Source organism: Calonectris borealis, chromosome 27, assembly GCF_964195595.1.
Source record: "Calonectris borealis chromosome 27, bCalBor7.hap1.2, whole genome shotgun sequence".
Taxonomy (NCBI): Eukaryota; Metazoa; Chordata; class Aves; order Procellariiformes; family Procellariidae; genus Calonectris; species Calonectris borealis.
In genome coordinates, this window is record NC_134338.1 from 4,204,639 (window position 1) to 4,221,543 (window position 16,905).

General features: G+C 58.9%; 1 protein-coding gene across 3 annotated transcripts; it reads left to right on the forward strand.

Moving 5' to 3' along the window:
* The first annotated feature begins 617 nt into the window (after window positions 1–617).
* Window positions 618–6,403, forward strand: PLPBP (pyridoxal phosphate binding protein). Of its 3 annotated transcripts, none has more exons than XM_075174708.1 (8): window positions 618–1,017; window positions 1,998–2,105; window positions 2,282–2,317; window positions 2,935–3,010; window positions 3,190–3,324; window positions 3,523–3,665; window positions 4,282–4,380; window positions 4,720–6,403. In XM_075174708.1, exons 1-8 carry the CDS (start codon window positions 649–651, stop codon window positions 4,855–4,857), a joined length of 1,104 nt encoding a protein of 367 aa, XP_075030809.1. In that variant the 5' UTR covers window positions 618–648; the 3' UTR covers window positions 4,858–6,403. The 3 variants fall into 3 exon arrangements, with proteins under 3 accessions (XP_075030809.1, XP_075030810.1, XP_075030811.1); XM_075174709.1 differs by lacking the exon at window positions 618–1,017 and adding an exon at window positions 1,438–1,576; XM_075174710.1 differs by lacking the exon at window positions 618–1,017 and adding an exon at window positions 1,442–1,576 and having other exon boundaries at window positions 4,282–5,299.
* The last annotated feature ends 10,502 nt before the right edge of the window (window positions 6,404–16,905 follow it).

A 16,905-nucleotide genomic window follows, 5' to 3' on the forward strand; every position in this document is an offset into this window, starting at 1 on the left:
GGGGCAGAGGTGTCCGTGTCGGCTCAGCAGCCAGCCGAGGAATGCCGCAAGCGTCTTTTGGCCCCGCTTTGCTAACCAGTCTGGTAAAAAATACAGTAACAAGACTTCAGTGGCAAATACCTAGGATTTGGTAAAGTTTGCAGAAAATCATTGTCATGTTTTACCAGACAAAGGGCAGGAACCTTCTGGGTATTTTTAAACAGCTGTGTAAATACTGTCATTGCTCAGAATATGGGGAGGGAGAGTAAGTTCTGCACATTAAGGCAAATATTTTAGTTAATGGGTTCCAGCTGGCAGTTTCCCATTCTTTCCATCTGACTTGCCGCGATAAAGGCTGGCATTGTCCGCGGCCCCGCGGCGCTGGGGCCTCCCGCACCCCGTGGCTTCTCCGGCTGCGTGGCGGCCACGGGTGGCTGCGGAGCTTTGTGGCTGCGCTCCAAGCGCTCCCCACTGCCTGTCCCAGCCTTCGCAGCTCAAACGGGGCGTGCAGAACAAGCGGTGTCGCCTGCCCTGTTTTTATGATGATTTTTTCTGAAATAATTGAAATTTGCACCCTAGGGAGACTGCTCCTCGTGCAGGTGGGAAGAACATAATTTTTGGAGGGTGGGTTGTGGACTTTTTTGTTTTCGGGGTGTTTTTTCTTGTAGTATGCAAGGTATTGCGGGTCAAAGTCAGTTCCGCAGTATCGTCGCGATGGGCAGCTCTCGCCCACTGAACAAACAAGGCTGTTGGCTGCCAGATTTTCTTTCCAGTCGTGAGGGCCAAGGGTTTCTGCAGATGCCCTTCTCCTCGCCGAGGGAAGGCTCTTGCCCAGACCTCTCAAGCTGCAGCTGGTGGAAGGCGGCTCCTCTCCCCGCTGGCCTGCAGAGGGGAGGTCGGGGTGCGGCGGGGTGCCGGGGCAGCGCTGCGCCGTGCCCACACCGCTCTCGCCTGGTGCAGCCGGGACCCCCGGCTCCCCTCGCTGCCCCTGGGAGCGGCGTCGGGCCTGCGCCTCCATCCCAGCCGCGGCACGGGCAGGTAGGTGGGTCTGGGCAGCGCCGGGCGGGAGGGGCGCGGCGAGCCGCTCCCGTTACCCGCCGCACGGGTGGGTGCCTCGATTTGTCACCAATTTGGGGCAAAATCCGTGAAAGGCGTGAGGGGAGGGAGGGCGCGGCAGCGTGCGCACCGCAGGCAGGCCCGGCGGCCCAGCCTTCCCCCTCAGGAGCCCGTGGAGGCTGGCGGCCGGCCCCAAGCGGCTCGGGGAGCGGGGGCCGCCCCGGGCTGGCCCCGAGAACCGCGGCCGGGGCCTTGGCGCTGCCCTCCGCGCTGACCGCCACGGCGCTCGCCGACCTTCCCAAGATGGCGCCACCGCCCTCGGCCCCGCCCCGCTGCTGCCCATTGGTCGGCAGTGCGCGGCGGAGCGATCCCATTGGACGCGGGGCGGGGGGGAGGAGCTGCGCGCGCGCGTGTGTGTGGCGGAAGGCGGCGGGGCCGGCCGGGGATGTGGAGAGCGGGCATGGCCGCCGGGGACGGGCTGGGCCCGGCGCTGCGGGCTGTCACCGAGCAGGTGCAGCAGGCGGCAGCGCGGAGGCCGCAGGTGAGGGGCGGCGGGGCCGCCCGCCCGCCCGCCCGGGCGCGGAAGGGGCCGGGGTCGCGGCGGGCAGCCCTTACTCCGCTGGGGTAGGCCCGCTCGCCATGGCGGCAGGTCCTCCGTCACCATGGAGACGGGCCCACCATGGAGGCGGCGGTCTATTCCCCCCAGCAAAGGAGACAGGAGCCCGTCATCGTCCTTAGAGATAGGCCTCCCCCCACTAGAGCCAGGCCCACCACCCTACAGAGGGACGGGTCCCCCATCACTGTGGCGGCCGCCCTGACCCCCTCCCATGGCGGCCACAGGCTGTGGGGTGATCTGAGCTGGGGCCGGGCGGCCTGGCTGGGCGCTGCAGGACACTGGAGAGAGCATGGGGCAGGTTGGAGTCTCCCCCGCGCGTCCCCTTCACTCTCGGGTGCTTCTGCAGGGGCTCCCGGCTGTGCAGCCGCGGCTGGTGGCCGTCAGCAAGACGAAGCCGGCAGAGATGGTGATCGACGCCTACAGCCATGGGCAGCGCAGCTTCGGGGAGAACTACGTGAGTTGGCTGGACCCCACGCGTGGGGAGCTAGGCTTGGTTATAGCGTCAGGCCCCTGGCCTTGTATTTATGAGGTGCACGTTGGTGCCAGGAACACCCGTTCCAGACAGACCGTTCTTACGGTGCAGGCATGTCTGGTGTGGTTTTAACAAGAGATTTTCTTGAATTCTCCTAGGTTCAAGAGTTGCTAGAAAAGGCATCAGACTCCAGAGTAAGTATGCAGTTCCTTATATATTCTCTCTCCTTGTATAGCTGTGTCCTGAGAGCTGTTCCGCAAAAGTCTTGTTTTTTGTTAGGGAATTGGTGACGGAGGCTGTTTGATCCTTGTCTTTTCAGATAAATGGTGGGGTTATTCTTAGCTCTTTGCTTCTGCCCCGTTCCCCCTCCTTGCCTCACTGGCTCCAGAGGATTCTGTGAATACGTGCACCTTAGTCATAAAGTACTTGATTGAACAGTACTTCACCTTTTGTGCTTTCTGCTGTAGGAGGTGCGCAGCCCTCCTTTAAAAAAAAAAACGGTAACACTCAGTTTGGAGAAAACACATCATTTTATGATTGTTACAATTTTATGATTTTAGATTTTTATGATTGTTACAAAAGAGCTTTGCCTTCCCCATTCACCTTGTAAGCTCTGCAGCCACAGCCCTGTTCCTCTCCAGACTTTGAAGCAATCTCAGTATACACCACAAGCACTGCCTGAGCTGTGTCCTTCAGGGTAAACAAAAGAAGATCGGGTGTCTGGTATTTTGTTTGTGGGCAAACTAAGCCTTAAGTACTGTGTGGGGAAGAGGGAATTGTCATTCAAACCTAACTGTTCCTCTGCTTTCAGATTCTGTCATCTTGTCCGGAGATTAAGTGGCATTTTATTGGCCATCTGCAGAAACATAATGTCAACAAGTTGATCGGTAAACTCTCTTTAATTTTATGTGCAGTGACCCTGTGGTCAGTAGTCTTTCCAATGTTCAAACAGTAACAACCTCATGTGCATTAACTCACCAATGCCTGTCTCTGTGAGTGACCTGAGTTGTAGGTACAAAAATTTCCGTGCCAGCAGAATTGCCCTCAGCCTGTGTTTTCTCCCCAGCTGTCCCTAACCTGTTCATGTTGGAAACGGTAGATTCTGTGAAACTGGCAGACAGAGTCAACAGCTCATGGCAGAAAAAAGGGTTGTCTCAGAAGCTGAAGGTCATGGTGCAAGTTAACACGAGTGGAGAAGACAGTAAGTGGCTTTTTCTGATGATATGCAGGTTTGTCCTGCTGACTTGGCAGAAGCAACCTGAATGGGGTGGGTTGGTTTGCGCTCCTAAAGCGTTTCTCTAAGCTAAGATGAAACTTGATTGTCTGTTGGCTTCTGCCTGGCTGCGGGGAGGGGAGGTCTCTGGCAGAGCTTGGTGCAAATCTCCCGGCTTTTTGCCAGGTAAGCATGGCCTTCCTCCCGGAGACACCACGGCTGCTGTGGAGCATGTCATCAACAAGTGTCCAAGCCTGGAATTTGTGGGGCTGATGACGATCGGCAGCGTCGGGCATGACCTTAGTAAGGGGCCAAATCCTGACTTCCAGGTAAGATTTTCTAGAAGAAAATGTCAACTGTTGGCTGGCCTCCCGTTACAGTCTGTTGTCTGTCCCAGCCAAACCAGTACGCAGTCAAGCTGTAAGTCTGACTGTAGATTGTCAGTAGAAACACCTTGTTCAGAGTAGTACAGCCCTCTGAAGTGTCAGGTGTTAGGCTCACTTCTGCAGAGGCCAGGTACCCATATGTACGCGGTCCCATCCCTTCTCTGAAGCTGTAGCCAGGATATTGGTAGGGGCACCTTGTGCAGAAATTGCTGTCCTGGATCCTCTGGTCCTGCTTTCAGACGAGGTTTCAGCAGTGCACTGTGTGCATCAGGCAGAGGAACCGGGTCTGCGTTCCTCATCTGTCATGCTGGTGTGGTAATTGGATGTCTTCAGAAGATGTGTAGACTTGTAAGTACGTGTGTTGTCAGTAACGTAGCCTGTAACGGGAGATCTCCAGGTGCTGTTAGGATGCTGCAGAGCAAGCTTCAGTGGGAAGTGTGGGAATTTCACGTTCTGTGTGAAGGAGACTTCAAAGAAAGGCAGAAGTTGTGATCTGTGAAACTGATGAGCTGGCGTGGCTGCCAAGTGCATGACCCTCTCTAATCCTCCTCCCTTCTAGATGCTGCTATCTTTGCGGCAGGAAGTGTGTGAAAAGCTGAATCTCCCCGTTGAGAAGGTGGAGCTGAGCATGGGCATGTCCACAGACTTCCAGCACGCAGTAAGTCTGGTTTCCTTCTGCCACCCCTTCTCTCGGGAGCCCAGCGTACCAGCACCAGCAGCAGGCACCCCAAAGTCCAGCCCGGGCGTCATCCAAACGGGCCTCTTAGGCCCCCCCTTGGATGGAGATACTGATGGTGCTGTTCCATGAAAAGCAGCTCTCCTGGTCCTTGGGGTAGAGTTCTGGGGATCAAAACAGACCCTAGCTGTAGCTGCGGATGGCGAGTACGTGGGGAACCGTCCTTCTGTGGCATGGCGAGCGTCGAGGTTGGTTACGGACTGTGTTGGCAGGTGTGGGTGGCAGCCCTGCCCTGAACTCCCCCTTTCTGTCTCTTCGTAGATAGAGGTTGGATCCACAAACGTCAGGATTGGAAGCACTATTTTTGGAGAGCGAGATTATTCCAACAAAGCAGTTGGTGGCAAGGCCCCTGCTGAAACTAAAGGCAAAACGGAGACCTTGACAGCGCAGGGTCATTAGATGGAAAAAAAAGTGGCCTCGACAGAGGACAGATGATGGGAGACCTCACTATGCATTCTTACCTCCCTCCGTGTTGGCACCCTGTCATGATGGTGAGAGGGAATTCCTCCTAACAGAACAGAGGCCAGAAATGCCTCATAATTTATTGTGATTATAGAGTACCCTAGAAACTGGAAATTTTTATAACCAACAAATGATAAGAAAATTTATGGTAAAGTGACTGTGGTATCTTGGCTCCTTCAGGGTCATTAAGAACAGTGACTTTCGGATGACTAAGTTTAACAAACGAAATATTTGTCAGGATGGAGTTGCTAATGAGCAAGATGTGTCTGCAGCAGTGTCAGTGATTATGTTTTCACTGAGGACTAAATTCTTCATTAAACAGGTTATAATCTTGCCAGAGACCTATAAATGTTTCCCCAAATAAAAGTTTTGCACGTCATCACTATTGAGGGATGCTTCATAGAAACTGTGATAGAGACATACTGTGACACTGGAGAGACTATATCCATTTAAACAACGATGAGTAACAAGCACACAAGGATAAGGAACACAGTTGCCAGCATGAGTTCATGGCGTAATGTTTTGGATGCAAATTGCGAGTGTGGGAGTGTCTTTTCGGCTGAAGTTTATGTTTGTCCTTTTCAGGCTGACACTGCTAACTTTTCCTATTGGTTCCATGTCTGCTGAGATCTTCTGGGATGCTTTCAACCTTCCCCTTCCCCTCTTGTGAAGTGGTGTTGGGAGTTATTTTCATCCTGGGTAGTAGTTTTTGACGCTGTAAGTTCTTTTTGGTCAGAATGGGGCTTTTCTGCAAGGTCCCTGGTCTGCCATCAGCTTGCTGTTGCTTTCCAAGGCAAGTCACTTCCCATTTGGTGGCCTCCACCATCCCGTCTACATCTGTATGAGGATAATAATGCTTGCTTGTCTCACAGCAGGCTAGGGGTTTGCTAGAGGCCCTTCGGGAAAAGTACTTCAGAAAGTACGGTATTATTCCACTGTGTTCTAGGTTCTGGAAAAAAAATCCAGTCGCCCCTAACAGAGCTTCTAGGTGATGTCTTAATATCTTAAGCGCTGGTCTAGCCTTCGCTTCTCCTCGAAGAGGGAAACGACTCTTTCACTGCAGTAACTCTCTCATTCAGATACGAGCAGAAGCTCCTGCGTTGTCACGTGCTATTTGGCCAACGGTAGCCACAGCAAGTCTCTCTCGTAACCTGTGTTACAACTACATTTGGGGGCTCTTGTGTGCTGCTAAGAGGAGGGAGACATGGGTTGCCAGCAGAAGCATCCTTCCCAGGCTTTTCTCTGTGTGCGTGTGGTTAAATCTAGCTGTTGGTTTTACTCTCTGACTATAAATGCTGAATGTAAATGAAAAGAGTCAGCTCTAACACCAACCTGTCATAGCTACATGGTTTAGAAGCAACATGCAGTCTGAGCTGCCCTCCTCGGCACTGCGCCGTGTGTTGTTTCATAGTCTCCTAATAAAAAGTGGTGAATTTTAATACCATCTGTGCCAACTATAAAGCTATTAAAGATGTTATTTTTATGTTCCAGCGTTGTGAATAAATGCCCTGAGTTGTCGTTGAAGCTATTTCCCTAACCTGGAGCTGCTGTTGAGCAAGACTTGCTTGTCTCGGGATGGAGGGAGGAGGGTGGTTTGAAAGACAGCTGAAACAGAGCTGGCAAAGAAAGCGAAGCTTTCTTTGATCAGAAGGGAGGAAAAATAGCTGCGGAGTTGGGCGAGGTGTCAGCTGGCGTGAGCTGTTTCTGGAGAAGGCCTCTGGGTGGCACTGCTCCCCAGGTGCGGGGCAGGCCTCGGGTCCGCCGCAGGAGGGACGACGGAGGGACGGATCCATAAGGAGTCTCAAAAATAACGGTTTTTCCATCTGATGGTAGAAGCGAATCCCTTCCTCCTCCACCTCTTTCTTCCCACAATTTCAGCACCACGCACTGACGGCAGATCCCCGTGTTGGCAAGCTTCACAACATCGAAAGCCTTTCGTGTATTTTACAGAACCAAGTCAGGACACCCGTTCTCTGCCTGAATTTGGTTGAGATGTGCCAGGACTGCCGGTGTCCCTGCCGTGTGTGTGCGCTACTTGGACAACGTCGGCTAGAGCTCTCCGTAGCAAACGGGGAACAAAAGGGATCTGCTACCTGAGCTTACAGAGCTAGCCCAGCCCCGGAGCCGGCGGTTCTGAGCCTGAGGGGGAGATTGGGGACCCCCTGCTCCGCTCACCCCTCGCCGACGGCCCGATGGCCCTTTCCCACCAGCCTGCGGCTCCCAAACCAGCTGCGCTGCCCCAGTTCTTTCTGTTCAAGCACAGAACAGCAGGGTGGGTTTACGTTGAGAATTGTCTTGCGCTGTGGCTCAGGTACCCTCTCGCTTTTCCTCTCTCGGGCATTTTGTGCTTATTTCCCAAGTTGAAACTGGACGCTAGCCAAGCTTAATGAAGTAGTAAATGGTGTAAACTGGGAGGTGCCCGCGGGTGGCTGTGGGGCAGGGCAAGGCTTGTCCTGGCTTCTGTGCCCTGGAGCTCTGACTCCACAGCGGTGTTTAAGGAGCAGACCGGCTCACGAAAGCGTGTGGTCGTCTGGTTTTCTGATTTGCCTGCGTACTGCCTGCTAAAACGTTTAGGGCTCCATCAGCTTCGGTGGTGGCCTCCTGCCTGAGACCGTGGCAGAGCTGCGCGCGTCTCGGCGGTTCTGGAGAGCCGTGCCGCGTGGCGCTGGGGATGCTCTCAGCTGTGGGACGCCTCTCTCCCGTCCGCCCGGGTTGTGTCCGGGCCGCGCAGGTGGCCTGCGGGGAGCAGCTTGTGCCTGAACAGCAGCACCGGCTGCAGCTGCGGTGGCCGGTGTTGGGCTGCGGCAAGGCGCTGGAGAGGAGAGAAGAGCAGCGTGAGCTTCTGCTCCCTTCCTCTGCAGCTGTTTCTCTCACCCGTCCTGCATCCCACAGGCTTTTTTCTTCCGACTGCGTCGTGCCCGAGAGCTTTGCTGTGCTCCTGTGGCCGAGCGTCCCCGAAGCCAGTGCAGCGGGCAGTGCCTGCCGGCGCCTTCTGTTCCTCCTCGAGGCACCCAGCTCGAGCCCGAGCCCGGAGGGTGCGGAGCTGCGGTGTCGGTGATGCCGGACACCTGTCCGGGGGGAGCGGGGTGCAGACCACCCACTCCTTCCGCGGAGGTCACCCGGCAGATGGTAACTGTTGGTCACTGGAGTGGAGCCAACAAGCTGGAGATGAAAGGCTCCCTGGCCTCTTAATGAACCACTCCCCGCTCAGGCACCTCGGCCCCCTGCAACACAAGCTTTATTTACATCTATAAAAGCACTTGGCCGGTTTATTGAAGCAGCAGTGCTCTCGCTCCCCGCTCCTCGGGGCAATGTCACTGTCAATATTTGCCTTGGAGGAATGCGTCCAGCAGACGAAGGCTTGTTTTGCGGCCAGAGGGACTCCTCCTCCCCCGTGACTTGCAGCCCTTGCTGCTGGCCGATGGCGCGGGCGCCGTCACCTCCCGGAGCAAAGGCACGGCCCCGGGTTTCCCAGCAGTCCCCTGAGGTGACACTCATTTCCACGGTCCCTTGGATGGGGGGCTGGCTAGGCTGACCCCCCCAGAGCTGTGCCGGTGTGTGGAGCAGGACTTCACATGCGCTATGGGGCAAAACTCTTCCCGGGGGCTTGGGGAGCAACTTGGAGAGACTTGGCTGCCTCTAAAAGGAATAAAACTGTCGATTATGCTGGACGGGGTGATGTGCTGCTGCTTCTCCTTTCCTGGCTCCTGGGGAGGTGGGCTGGCCGCCTGAGGCCATCCTCATCCTCAGGGAAGCGCCGGTGCCGGAGCAGCAGCCTCTCCGCTTAGAGGCACTCTCTGCAGTCACTGAGCTCCGCAGGCTCCAGTTACCCGTTAGGTGAGAGTCCAGGCATCCTTCACTCCCCTTCCTCCACAAAGCCAGGCTTGATTTATTTTTTATCAGATAATATCCTTTGTGTTGCAAAGTGTCTGGAGCCGAGCTTGGCCTCCCTGCCAAATCGCAGCGCAAGCTGGGTGTGCGATGCATGCAGCAGATGTGCAGGGAGGCGGCGGGTGCCGAGCCCAGCTCTGCAAGCAGGGGGGCTCGGGGGGACACGGAAGCATCTGCTCCCCGATGCGTGGCACTCGGTGCCATAGCCAGGCTTGGTCCTGGTACCCGGCACCCCGCCGTCTGCAGGCAGGCGCAGGGTGCTCGGCTTCCATGAGAAAATCAAGAGATTTGGGTCAGTTCCCTGCTCTGCCTCAGGCTCCTGCTGCGGCCGGGGATGCTGCGGGCAGGTGAGAGCCCGGGGGCGGCCGGGAGCAGCTCGGCCCCAGGCAGAGCCCGCTGCAGCCCTTCAAAGTGGAAAGCGTGTTTATTTCTGGGATATCTGGTTTCCGGCAGGAAGGCCGGCAACTGCCAAGGTTTTTATTGGATCCCAGTGAAAGGAATTTAGAGAGTCCTGTGCTTGTTGTCTTTCCCTGTGCCTGCCGTGGTTAAGGAGCATTTTTACCTTTGAATGGGAGCAAGGGGCACGGGGATTTGGCATCCGGCACCGGCACGTCCGTGGTGATGGAGTTTCAAACAGGTTGCCTTGTTGTCTCCCGGGCAGGAGGCATCAGGAGGGATCGGGGCTGGGAAAGCACAGAGAGGGGCTTGGAAGTAGTTGAAAGAACCTGAAGCATGTGGGAAGTGTTGCTTGAGCTCCTCTCCTCGTAGCAGGGCTGGGGCCGGGTATTTCACATTTGTTACTAGTTTGGCCAAGGTTTTGACTATTCTTGGAGGTAATTTTATAGGAGATTGAAATTCTGAAGACCACGTACAGTGGCTTGATTGCTTCAACGTGTCGTGGAGACAACTCCAGAGCTCTGATTGCCCTTGGATGCTGCCAGCACTGACCAACGTCCTCCAGGGCCTGAGATCCGTGCCAGGTCCCGTTCCTGCCCACGCACGGGGAGCTCTTGGCTTAATGCTGGGGTTTCCCAGGGCCCCTTCTAGCCCAGCTGAAGAGCCGCTGCCCTGAGGAAGGGGAAGAAGAGGGGCAGCGGCTGTGGTTTGGGTCGGGGTCAGAGCTGCACTCGGTAGGAACACGAGTGCGAGCAGCTCCCTGGCTCTCCCTGCGGAGGAGAAATTAAACGGGCCATTAAGGCAACGCAGAATAACCCGGGGGTGAGACGCTCTGGGGCAGCAGGGCCACCCGCGGCGAGGAGCGAGCCCGGGCTCCGCTCGAGTTCCCTCCAGCCGCTCGGCGCCGAAGTGTTGGGCCGTTCCCTCGGGGACGAGGCGCTGAAATCTTGTGTCTTGCTCCCAACTCTTGCACTGATGGGCACAGAGGTGAGCGGTTCTGCACGGTGGCTCCGAGGGTCCTTGCAAGTGCTGGAGTTCTTGGAGACAAGGATTTCTTAATTTAGGGTTTGATCCAGCGAAAGAAGGTGGCTGAGCCCTGTGCACTGCGGCGTTTTGGGATTTCCCTGTTTGGTGCTGGGTAGGGTGTGCTGTGAGTGCCTGTCATCTAAATCAGACGTCAGGCAAGCAGTCTCTTCTCTCCCTTGCTGGGGACGCCAGGGGAGAGCGGTGGGCTCCAGCCTGCAGGCTCATCTTCTCCAGAAGAAGGAAGGAAAACCACTCTTGCTTTCTGCAGTGTTTAAAGTGGGAGGCACAGCTCACCATTTTGGTTTTTGGGAGGGGTTTCATACTGTGCAGATGCCCGCAGGATCTCTGAGCGGATACTGGACACAAGCGGTTTCCTGTTGCTCTTCCAGCTTCAGCTGCAGGATCTGGGACCAGCATCCTGCAGCGCTGAGCACGGGAGGGTAATTTCTGCAGTGGAAATTTTGCTCAGTGGAAAAAAGGAAAAAAAAAAGAAAAAGAAAAAGAAAGAGGGAAAGGTATGGGTCCACTGTTGATTGTCGTTTTTTTACTAACAAGATGATGCTGGTCTCCAGGGCTCTGGGGTCCTACAGCTGACGCCCCGGGGCCAGGGGGTGGGAGGTCTGCGGGGGTGTGACTGGCCCTTGGGGCCGCGGTCCTTGTCCCTGCCTGGGGGAGGCAGCGAGTGCCCGGGGAAGGCCTGAGTGCGGGTAGGGAAGAGCTGGAGAAATGAGGCAACCGCTGGGTAAGTGGCTAACGAGCTGTGCGGGACCCCGGGCTGCTTACGCTCCCAAACAAAAGCGCATGTGGAAACAGCTTGGGAGTGTGTGCTGATGAGTATCTCCTCTTTCCAACGCCCACCGCCGCAGCAAGATGTATTTATTTGGAGAAAGGAGTAAATTTCTTTTCCCCTCCAGGAACTATTGGTCCTGGAGAGAAACCGCATTCCCAGCGCTGTCTCTTGTCGTCCTTCCATGACCCTCTTCCTCCGCTCCCTGGCACGGGGTCCCGGAGACTTCATTGCCTTCTTTTGATCCCTTTCGATTTGAAGCTGCAGTGAGCCGTGGCCTCGGAGAAGCCAAGCCCTGGGGGGAGAGAGGGCCGAGGGCAGCGCAAGAGGCAGCGGGGACGTGGGAGGGGGGAGCGGGAAGGAAAATATTGAACTTAGCGTGAAAACCAGTGAAGCAAACAGGGAAGGCAAGAAGGGAAGAGTGTTAACTGCGGAGCAGAGGCCAGGAGGGAATGGACCAGTGCGACCATGAAGTGAACTGCATGGGTTTGTGCAAGGGGTTCCTCCATGGCACGGGGTGGGAGGCCACAGAGCCCCCACGTGCAGGAGGGCCGGTGGGGCCATGTGCACGCCACCACCCTGGACACAGCACCCTGTACTTGCTGCAGCTGGGATGCTACGGCGAGGCATCGCATCATGGCCTGTATGGACCACGTGCGCTCTGGACCACGCAGCGCTCCAGCCCTCCCTGCTGATGCCCAGGGCTCCAGCCCAGGACCAGGCAGGGCTGGAGCTTCTCGCCCTCCGGGAGGATGCTCTGGCCCACAGGGGCTGTAGCTCTTGGTCCTGTGGGACCCCACGGAGCTCCAGCCCTGTCCACGGGGCTCCAGCTCTGCGCCGTGTGGGACTCCATCTCCCTCCCACGCAGGCTCCGGCTTTCCAGGACCGCTCCGAGCTCCAGCCCCGGCCCAGGGGGGTCTCCATCTCCCTCCCACACAGGCTGCGGCTTTCCAGGACCGCTCCGAGCTCCAGCCCCGGCCCACGGGGGTCTCCATCTCCCTCCCACGCAGGCTCCGGCTTTCCAGGACTGCTCCGAGCTCCCGCCCCGGCCCACGGGGGTCTCCATCTCTCTCCCACGCAGGCTCCCGCCCGGGGAGGGGGGCGAGCCGCTGCCCTCGGCGGGGCCGTGGCCGGGGCGGGGCGGGGCGGGGCGGGCCGGGGGAGGCGCCAGGGCCGGCGGCGGAGCGCGGCGAGCGGGGGAGGCGGCGCCGCCGGAGCCGCCCCGGGGAGCGGGGCGGCGGCGGGCGCGGAGCCGAAGCCTGGACCCCGGAGCCCGTCGCCCGGGGCCGGGGCCATGCGGCGGGCGGCGGCGCTGGTGCTGCTGGCGGCGGCGCTGAGCGGCGGGGGGGCGGCGCGGAGCTGCCCCGCGCAGAGCCTGGGCTGCAAGTGCTCGGCCGAGCGGCCCAAGGCGCCCGGCGGCCCCGCCGCGCCCCGACGGCGGGTGGTCTGCAGCGGCGGGGGGCTCCCGGCGCCGCCCGAGCCGCGCCTGCTGCCCGACGGCACCGCCACGCTGTGAGTACCGCGCCCCGGGCATCGCCCCCCGCCTCCGGGCATCGCCCCCGGGCTGCTCCGGCCGGGCAGCCGCTGCGCCGAGGCGCCTTGAGAGGGACGGGAGCCCACGCGTGGGTCGCGCTGAGCCCGCTCCGTGCCGCCCGGCCGCCCCGGGGGGGGATGGAGCAGCGTGCAGTGGGGAGACCCCCGCATCGCGTCGCCCCGCGCCGGTGGGTACCGCGGGTCCTCCGCCGGAGCCACCCGCGCTGCGCTCCCGCGGGTGGGCAGGTGCTGGCGGGGACAAGGGAGCCGGCGGGCAAAGTCCCACGGTGTCGGGGAGCGCAGCGCAAACAGTTACTTTTTTCACTTATTTTTTCACTTAATAAGTGAATCAGCACCGAGAAAAGATTGCTCAGCTCTGCATAACTTTGTTGAGATTGCGTTAAAGCGGGGTGTTGCGGCTGTAGAATAACGGAAAGGACCCCGCTGTCCCCACGGCGCGGCGGCAGCACGAGTTTAAAGTGTGGACGTGAGCTGGAAATCCAGGAAACGGGCTCCTTCTCCACGCTTCCCTCCGCAGCGTTTGCTGTCTGAGTGCTGGGGGAGGATGTTTTTGTTTGAAAGTGACTGTTCTCACTGGAAATATTTGCTGAAAAGAGATCGGGAGCAGTAAGTGGGTTTTGGGTTTGTGCAAAGGGTCTGAAGCTTGCTTCCTAAAAGCTTCCTCCTGCCCTCGGTGCCGGGGAGGGTTGGGGTTTCGGCCGGCGCTGGCAGCCGGCGCGCCTGCTCGCTGCAGCAGCGGATTGCAGGGTTTATTTATAACTCTGGAGGAGACGTTTGAATTAAAATCTGGTTTGGAGGGCAGGGCCGGCAGTGCGTTGCTGGAGGGAACATCGCTTTCGCCCGCAGTGTTGTCCCACGAGGGTGGCCATGCCTGCCTGCCTGCCTGCCCACGGCCGCGGCTCTCCACCTTCTGCTCCTCGGGCGGGTTTTGTTGGACACTGCGGAGGATTGGGGCTGCGCGGGGCTGGGCTGGGGGCTGCCGCACTCCTGGTCCCGTCTGCTCTCATGTGCTTGAACCCGCTTGGCCGCCTGTCTCTCGCGCGCTGGAGTTGCTGCTATTTCTAAATCATCTCTCGGTTCCCGTGTGCCGTGCCGCTGGCTGCAAAGGCGCTTCGTTTTTGGGTGGTGATGTCCGCTTTGTGAAAATGGGGTGGCTGCGAAGGGGACCCAGCCGATGCCACCGTCCTGCCCGGCCATCGTGCACGCGGAGCACGTCGTGACACGGGCCTGTGCTGGGTGGGTGCCACAAGCAGGGTCTGAGGGCAGCGGTCGTAATAAAAGTGTAAATCATCCCGGAGCAACCACACTGAGTTTGTCCCGAGCTTCCCCTTGGTGGGGGACGCTGGGAGGCTGCAGGGCAGGTGGAGGCTGGGCTCTCCGGTCGTGCTCTCCCTCGGGTGGGCTTTGCTCTTCATTTCTTTCCTCCTACGGGCCTTTCTTATATGTCAGCCCCTTGCAAATACCCGCGGGGACGTTTGAGTCCTTTGTCAATTTGTATTGGGAAAAGGATCCGATAAGGTGCCTGTTCTGGTGCTTTCTCCAGAGCGAGCGAGTGTAACCGCAGTGTTGAGCACAAGTCGAGCCCCACTGCAGCCCCACGCTGGCGGAGTGGCCAAGGTGGGCTGTGCCCAGTGGGACAGGGGGGTTTGGAGCCGTCCGTGCCGGGGCCGGCTCCCTCGGAGGGGCCGGGATGACCGTGCAGAAGCATTAGGGCATTACACGATCCCACTAAAACGTGACATGAAACCTACAGGCGTAGGCAGAAACCTACAAATATGCGGTGACCCTGGGCTCTGCTCTCACGCAGTAAACATGATTTATTCTAAACCCTTTCCAGATGGAACAATCAAAACCAGAGGCTCCGGCTTCGGGAGCGTCTCCTGGAGCCACTGGGGTGCGGGCAGGGAGCAGAGGAGGCAGCAGGGCCCGGGCACGTGGCAAGGGCTGCACGTGCCTCGGGGGACACCCTGCTGGGGACAGCCAAGTTTTGGGCCCCGCGGGTGAGCGGGGTCCGAGCAGGGCTCCTACGCGTGCCCCAGGGGTGCTCAGGTCCCGTCTGTGCCCCAGGGGTGCTCAGCATCAGTGTTGCCCCAGTCGCAGGAAGCGCATGGTGTGTTTTGTGCAGAATAACGCTTAAAAGCAGAGCCCTGTTCCAGCCTTCGTCCGGTCTGGCCTGGAAGCAGGCGTGCGTTAGCGCTAACGAGCAGCGCTGATGCTGCGCACGGGGGGAGGCTGCCGGCACGGGATTGCGGCTGTCCCGGCCGCAGCTCCGGCTGCCCGGGCGATGGCTGGGGACGTGTGGCCGGCTGGAGGAGGTCAGGCAGCCGGAGGAGGTCTGCCACCCTGCGGGTCCCTCACCCCGGCGCTTGTTTGGCTTTTTCCCACACTCTCGGTTTACTTCTTTATTTATCTTTAATTATTAGGCCTGCGCTGAGGAATCCAAGGCTGCCTCCGTGGCAGCTGCTGCTTATTTACCCCCCACGCCTGAGAAACGCTTGCTGGCATCGCAGCCTGCGGATGGGCAGAGCAGGGGACAAGGGATGCCTGGGGACCTGCCCTGCAGCCAGCGCTGGGCTCGGCCGTGGTGGCCTGGCGTCCCGGGGGACGCGGTGGTTTCTCACGGGGAGCCGTCTGCGGAGCGGAGCCGTGGCTCCATTTCTCTTCCCTCGGCCCCTCGCAGGGATCGCTGCTTCGGGAGAGAGCAAACCAGAGCCGAGGCAGTGCCCGCAGATGTGGAGCTGCAGAAATTAACTCCGTGTGGGGAAGGGGCGGTGGCAGGGAACAGACCCGGTGCGGCCGGGGGTGCTGGTGGCCCTGCTCCATCCTGGTGGCGGGTGCGGCGCCCGGGGCCATGGCGCTGGAGCTCCTGGAGCTGTGGGATGGCGGCGGGACAGGGAAATGGGGCGCTTCGGTTCTTGCTTAAATATCCACAGCCGTCCCGGCTGTGTCCCGCCGGTCTTCGGTCCTGCCTGAGAAACTCGTGCCGTGGGGAGACCCGCGGCCGGCGGGTACGGAGCAGCCTGCCGGGAGCGGTGCAGGCAGAAGCGCTGCCTTCATCAGCTGGCAGGGGGACATGTGTGGGGTCCGGCGAGCAAGATGATGCTCACAGGGGTGTGATACCCCCGTGCAACGCCAGCAGACATTACAAGACGTGCTCTCTGATACCCGCCCCGTTTTATACCTAGAGGTTAATTCTCGCCCCCAGCTCATCGCGGGGAGGAAGGAAGGATGCCAACCTTAACAGATTGGCTCGTCACCCCTTTTTGACTCGTAGCCCTGCAGAGCTCGCCCGGCTGCGGCTGTCTCAGCAGAGCTTGCGCCGACGCAGCGTGGGGCACAGCGCTTCCCCCAGCCCCTCCGTCGTGGTCCAGCCTCCCGGGACTGTGGTCTCCCCGGGGTTGAGGATTTGGCACCTCTCGGGGACGTCCCTCCGGCACAGCCGCGAGGTGCCGGGGCTCTGCAGACGTGTATTAACAAGGCTTTAATTCCCTCCCCCTCCAGCTGACCCCTGTGCTAATCGCCTAATGGAAAAAGCACTGTATCCCTAACGAGACCCAGATAGCCGCGCCGGCCGTGGCCAGCCCTGCTGTCACCCAGGCGGGAGCCCAAACCTCTTCCAGATGTGGAATCCCAGCACAGGCCTCATTTATGTGCACAGCTTGATTGCACTGAAATTACAGATTGTCTGCAGGGAATAGAGGGCTTTGACTTATGACCAATTTCCAGTTCTACTTGAACTCCCCTCTCCGAGGCCGGTTTATCCTGGGCCCTGCAGATGGTTTCTTTCTCAAACCTTTTTCAGCTTTTTATTTGTTATTTATTGGGCTGCAGCGCCGGCAGGTTTGGTTTTTCTGGGTGCTATGGGTCGCGGTGCTGCCCGGTGCGTCGGAGCATCCCGGCCCTGCCGCCCCGCGCCGGCTCTGGAGGTTTCGCCCTCTCTCCGGGGCTTATTTTTCCTGTGCTAACAAAAGCTGAGGGTTGGAACAATAATTTTCACCATCCGAAATAGCCCGGCGTGACGTGAGGCTGGAGGCAACGCCCCGGGCATGTCGCGGGGAGGGGAAGAGCCCCCGAGCGCCCAAACAAAGTGGGGAGGGGGCAGCCCCGGCCATGTTGAGGGGCCTCTGGCCCCGTTGGACTGGGAGCTGCGGGGTCCCCCCGGGGTGCTGCTGCCTCCAGAGCCCTGCCCGGTGCCGGAGCCCTCGGCACCTCTCGCCAGCCCCGGGGCCCCTCTTTTCTCTTCCTAAAATCCCTCTGCAAACCAGCGAGCTCTGCTCGGGGCGCAGCCTGCGCCGTATCTGCTGCGAGCATATGCTTTGAATTAATGCACT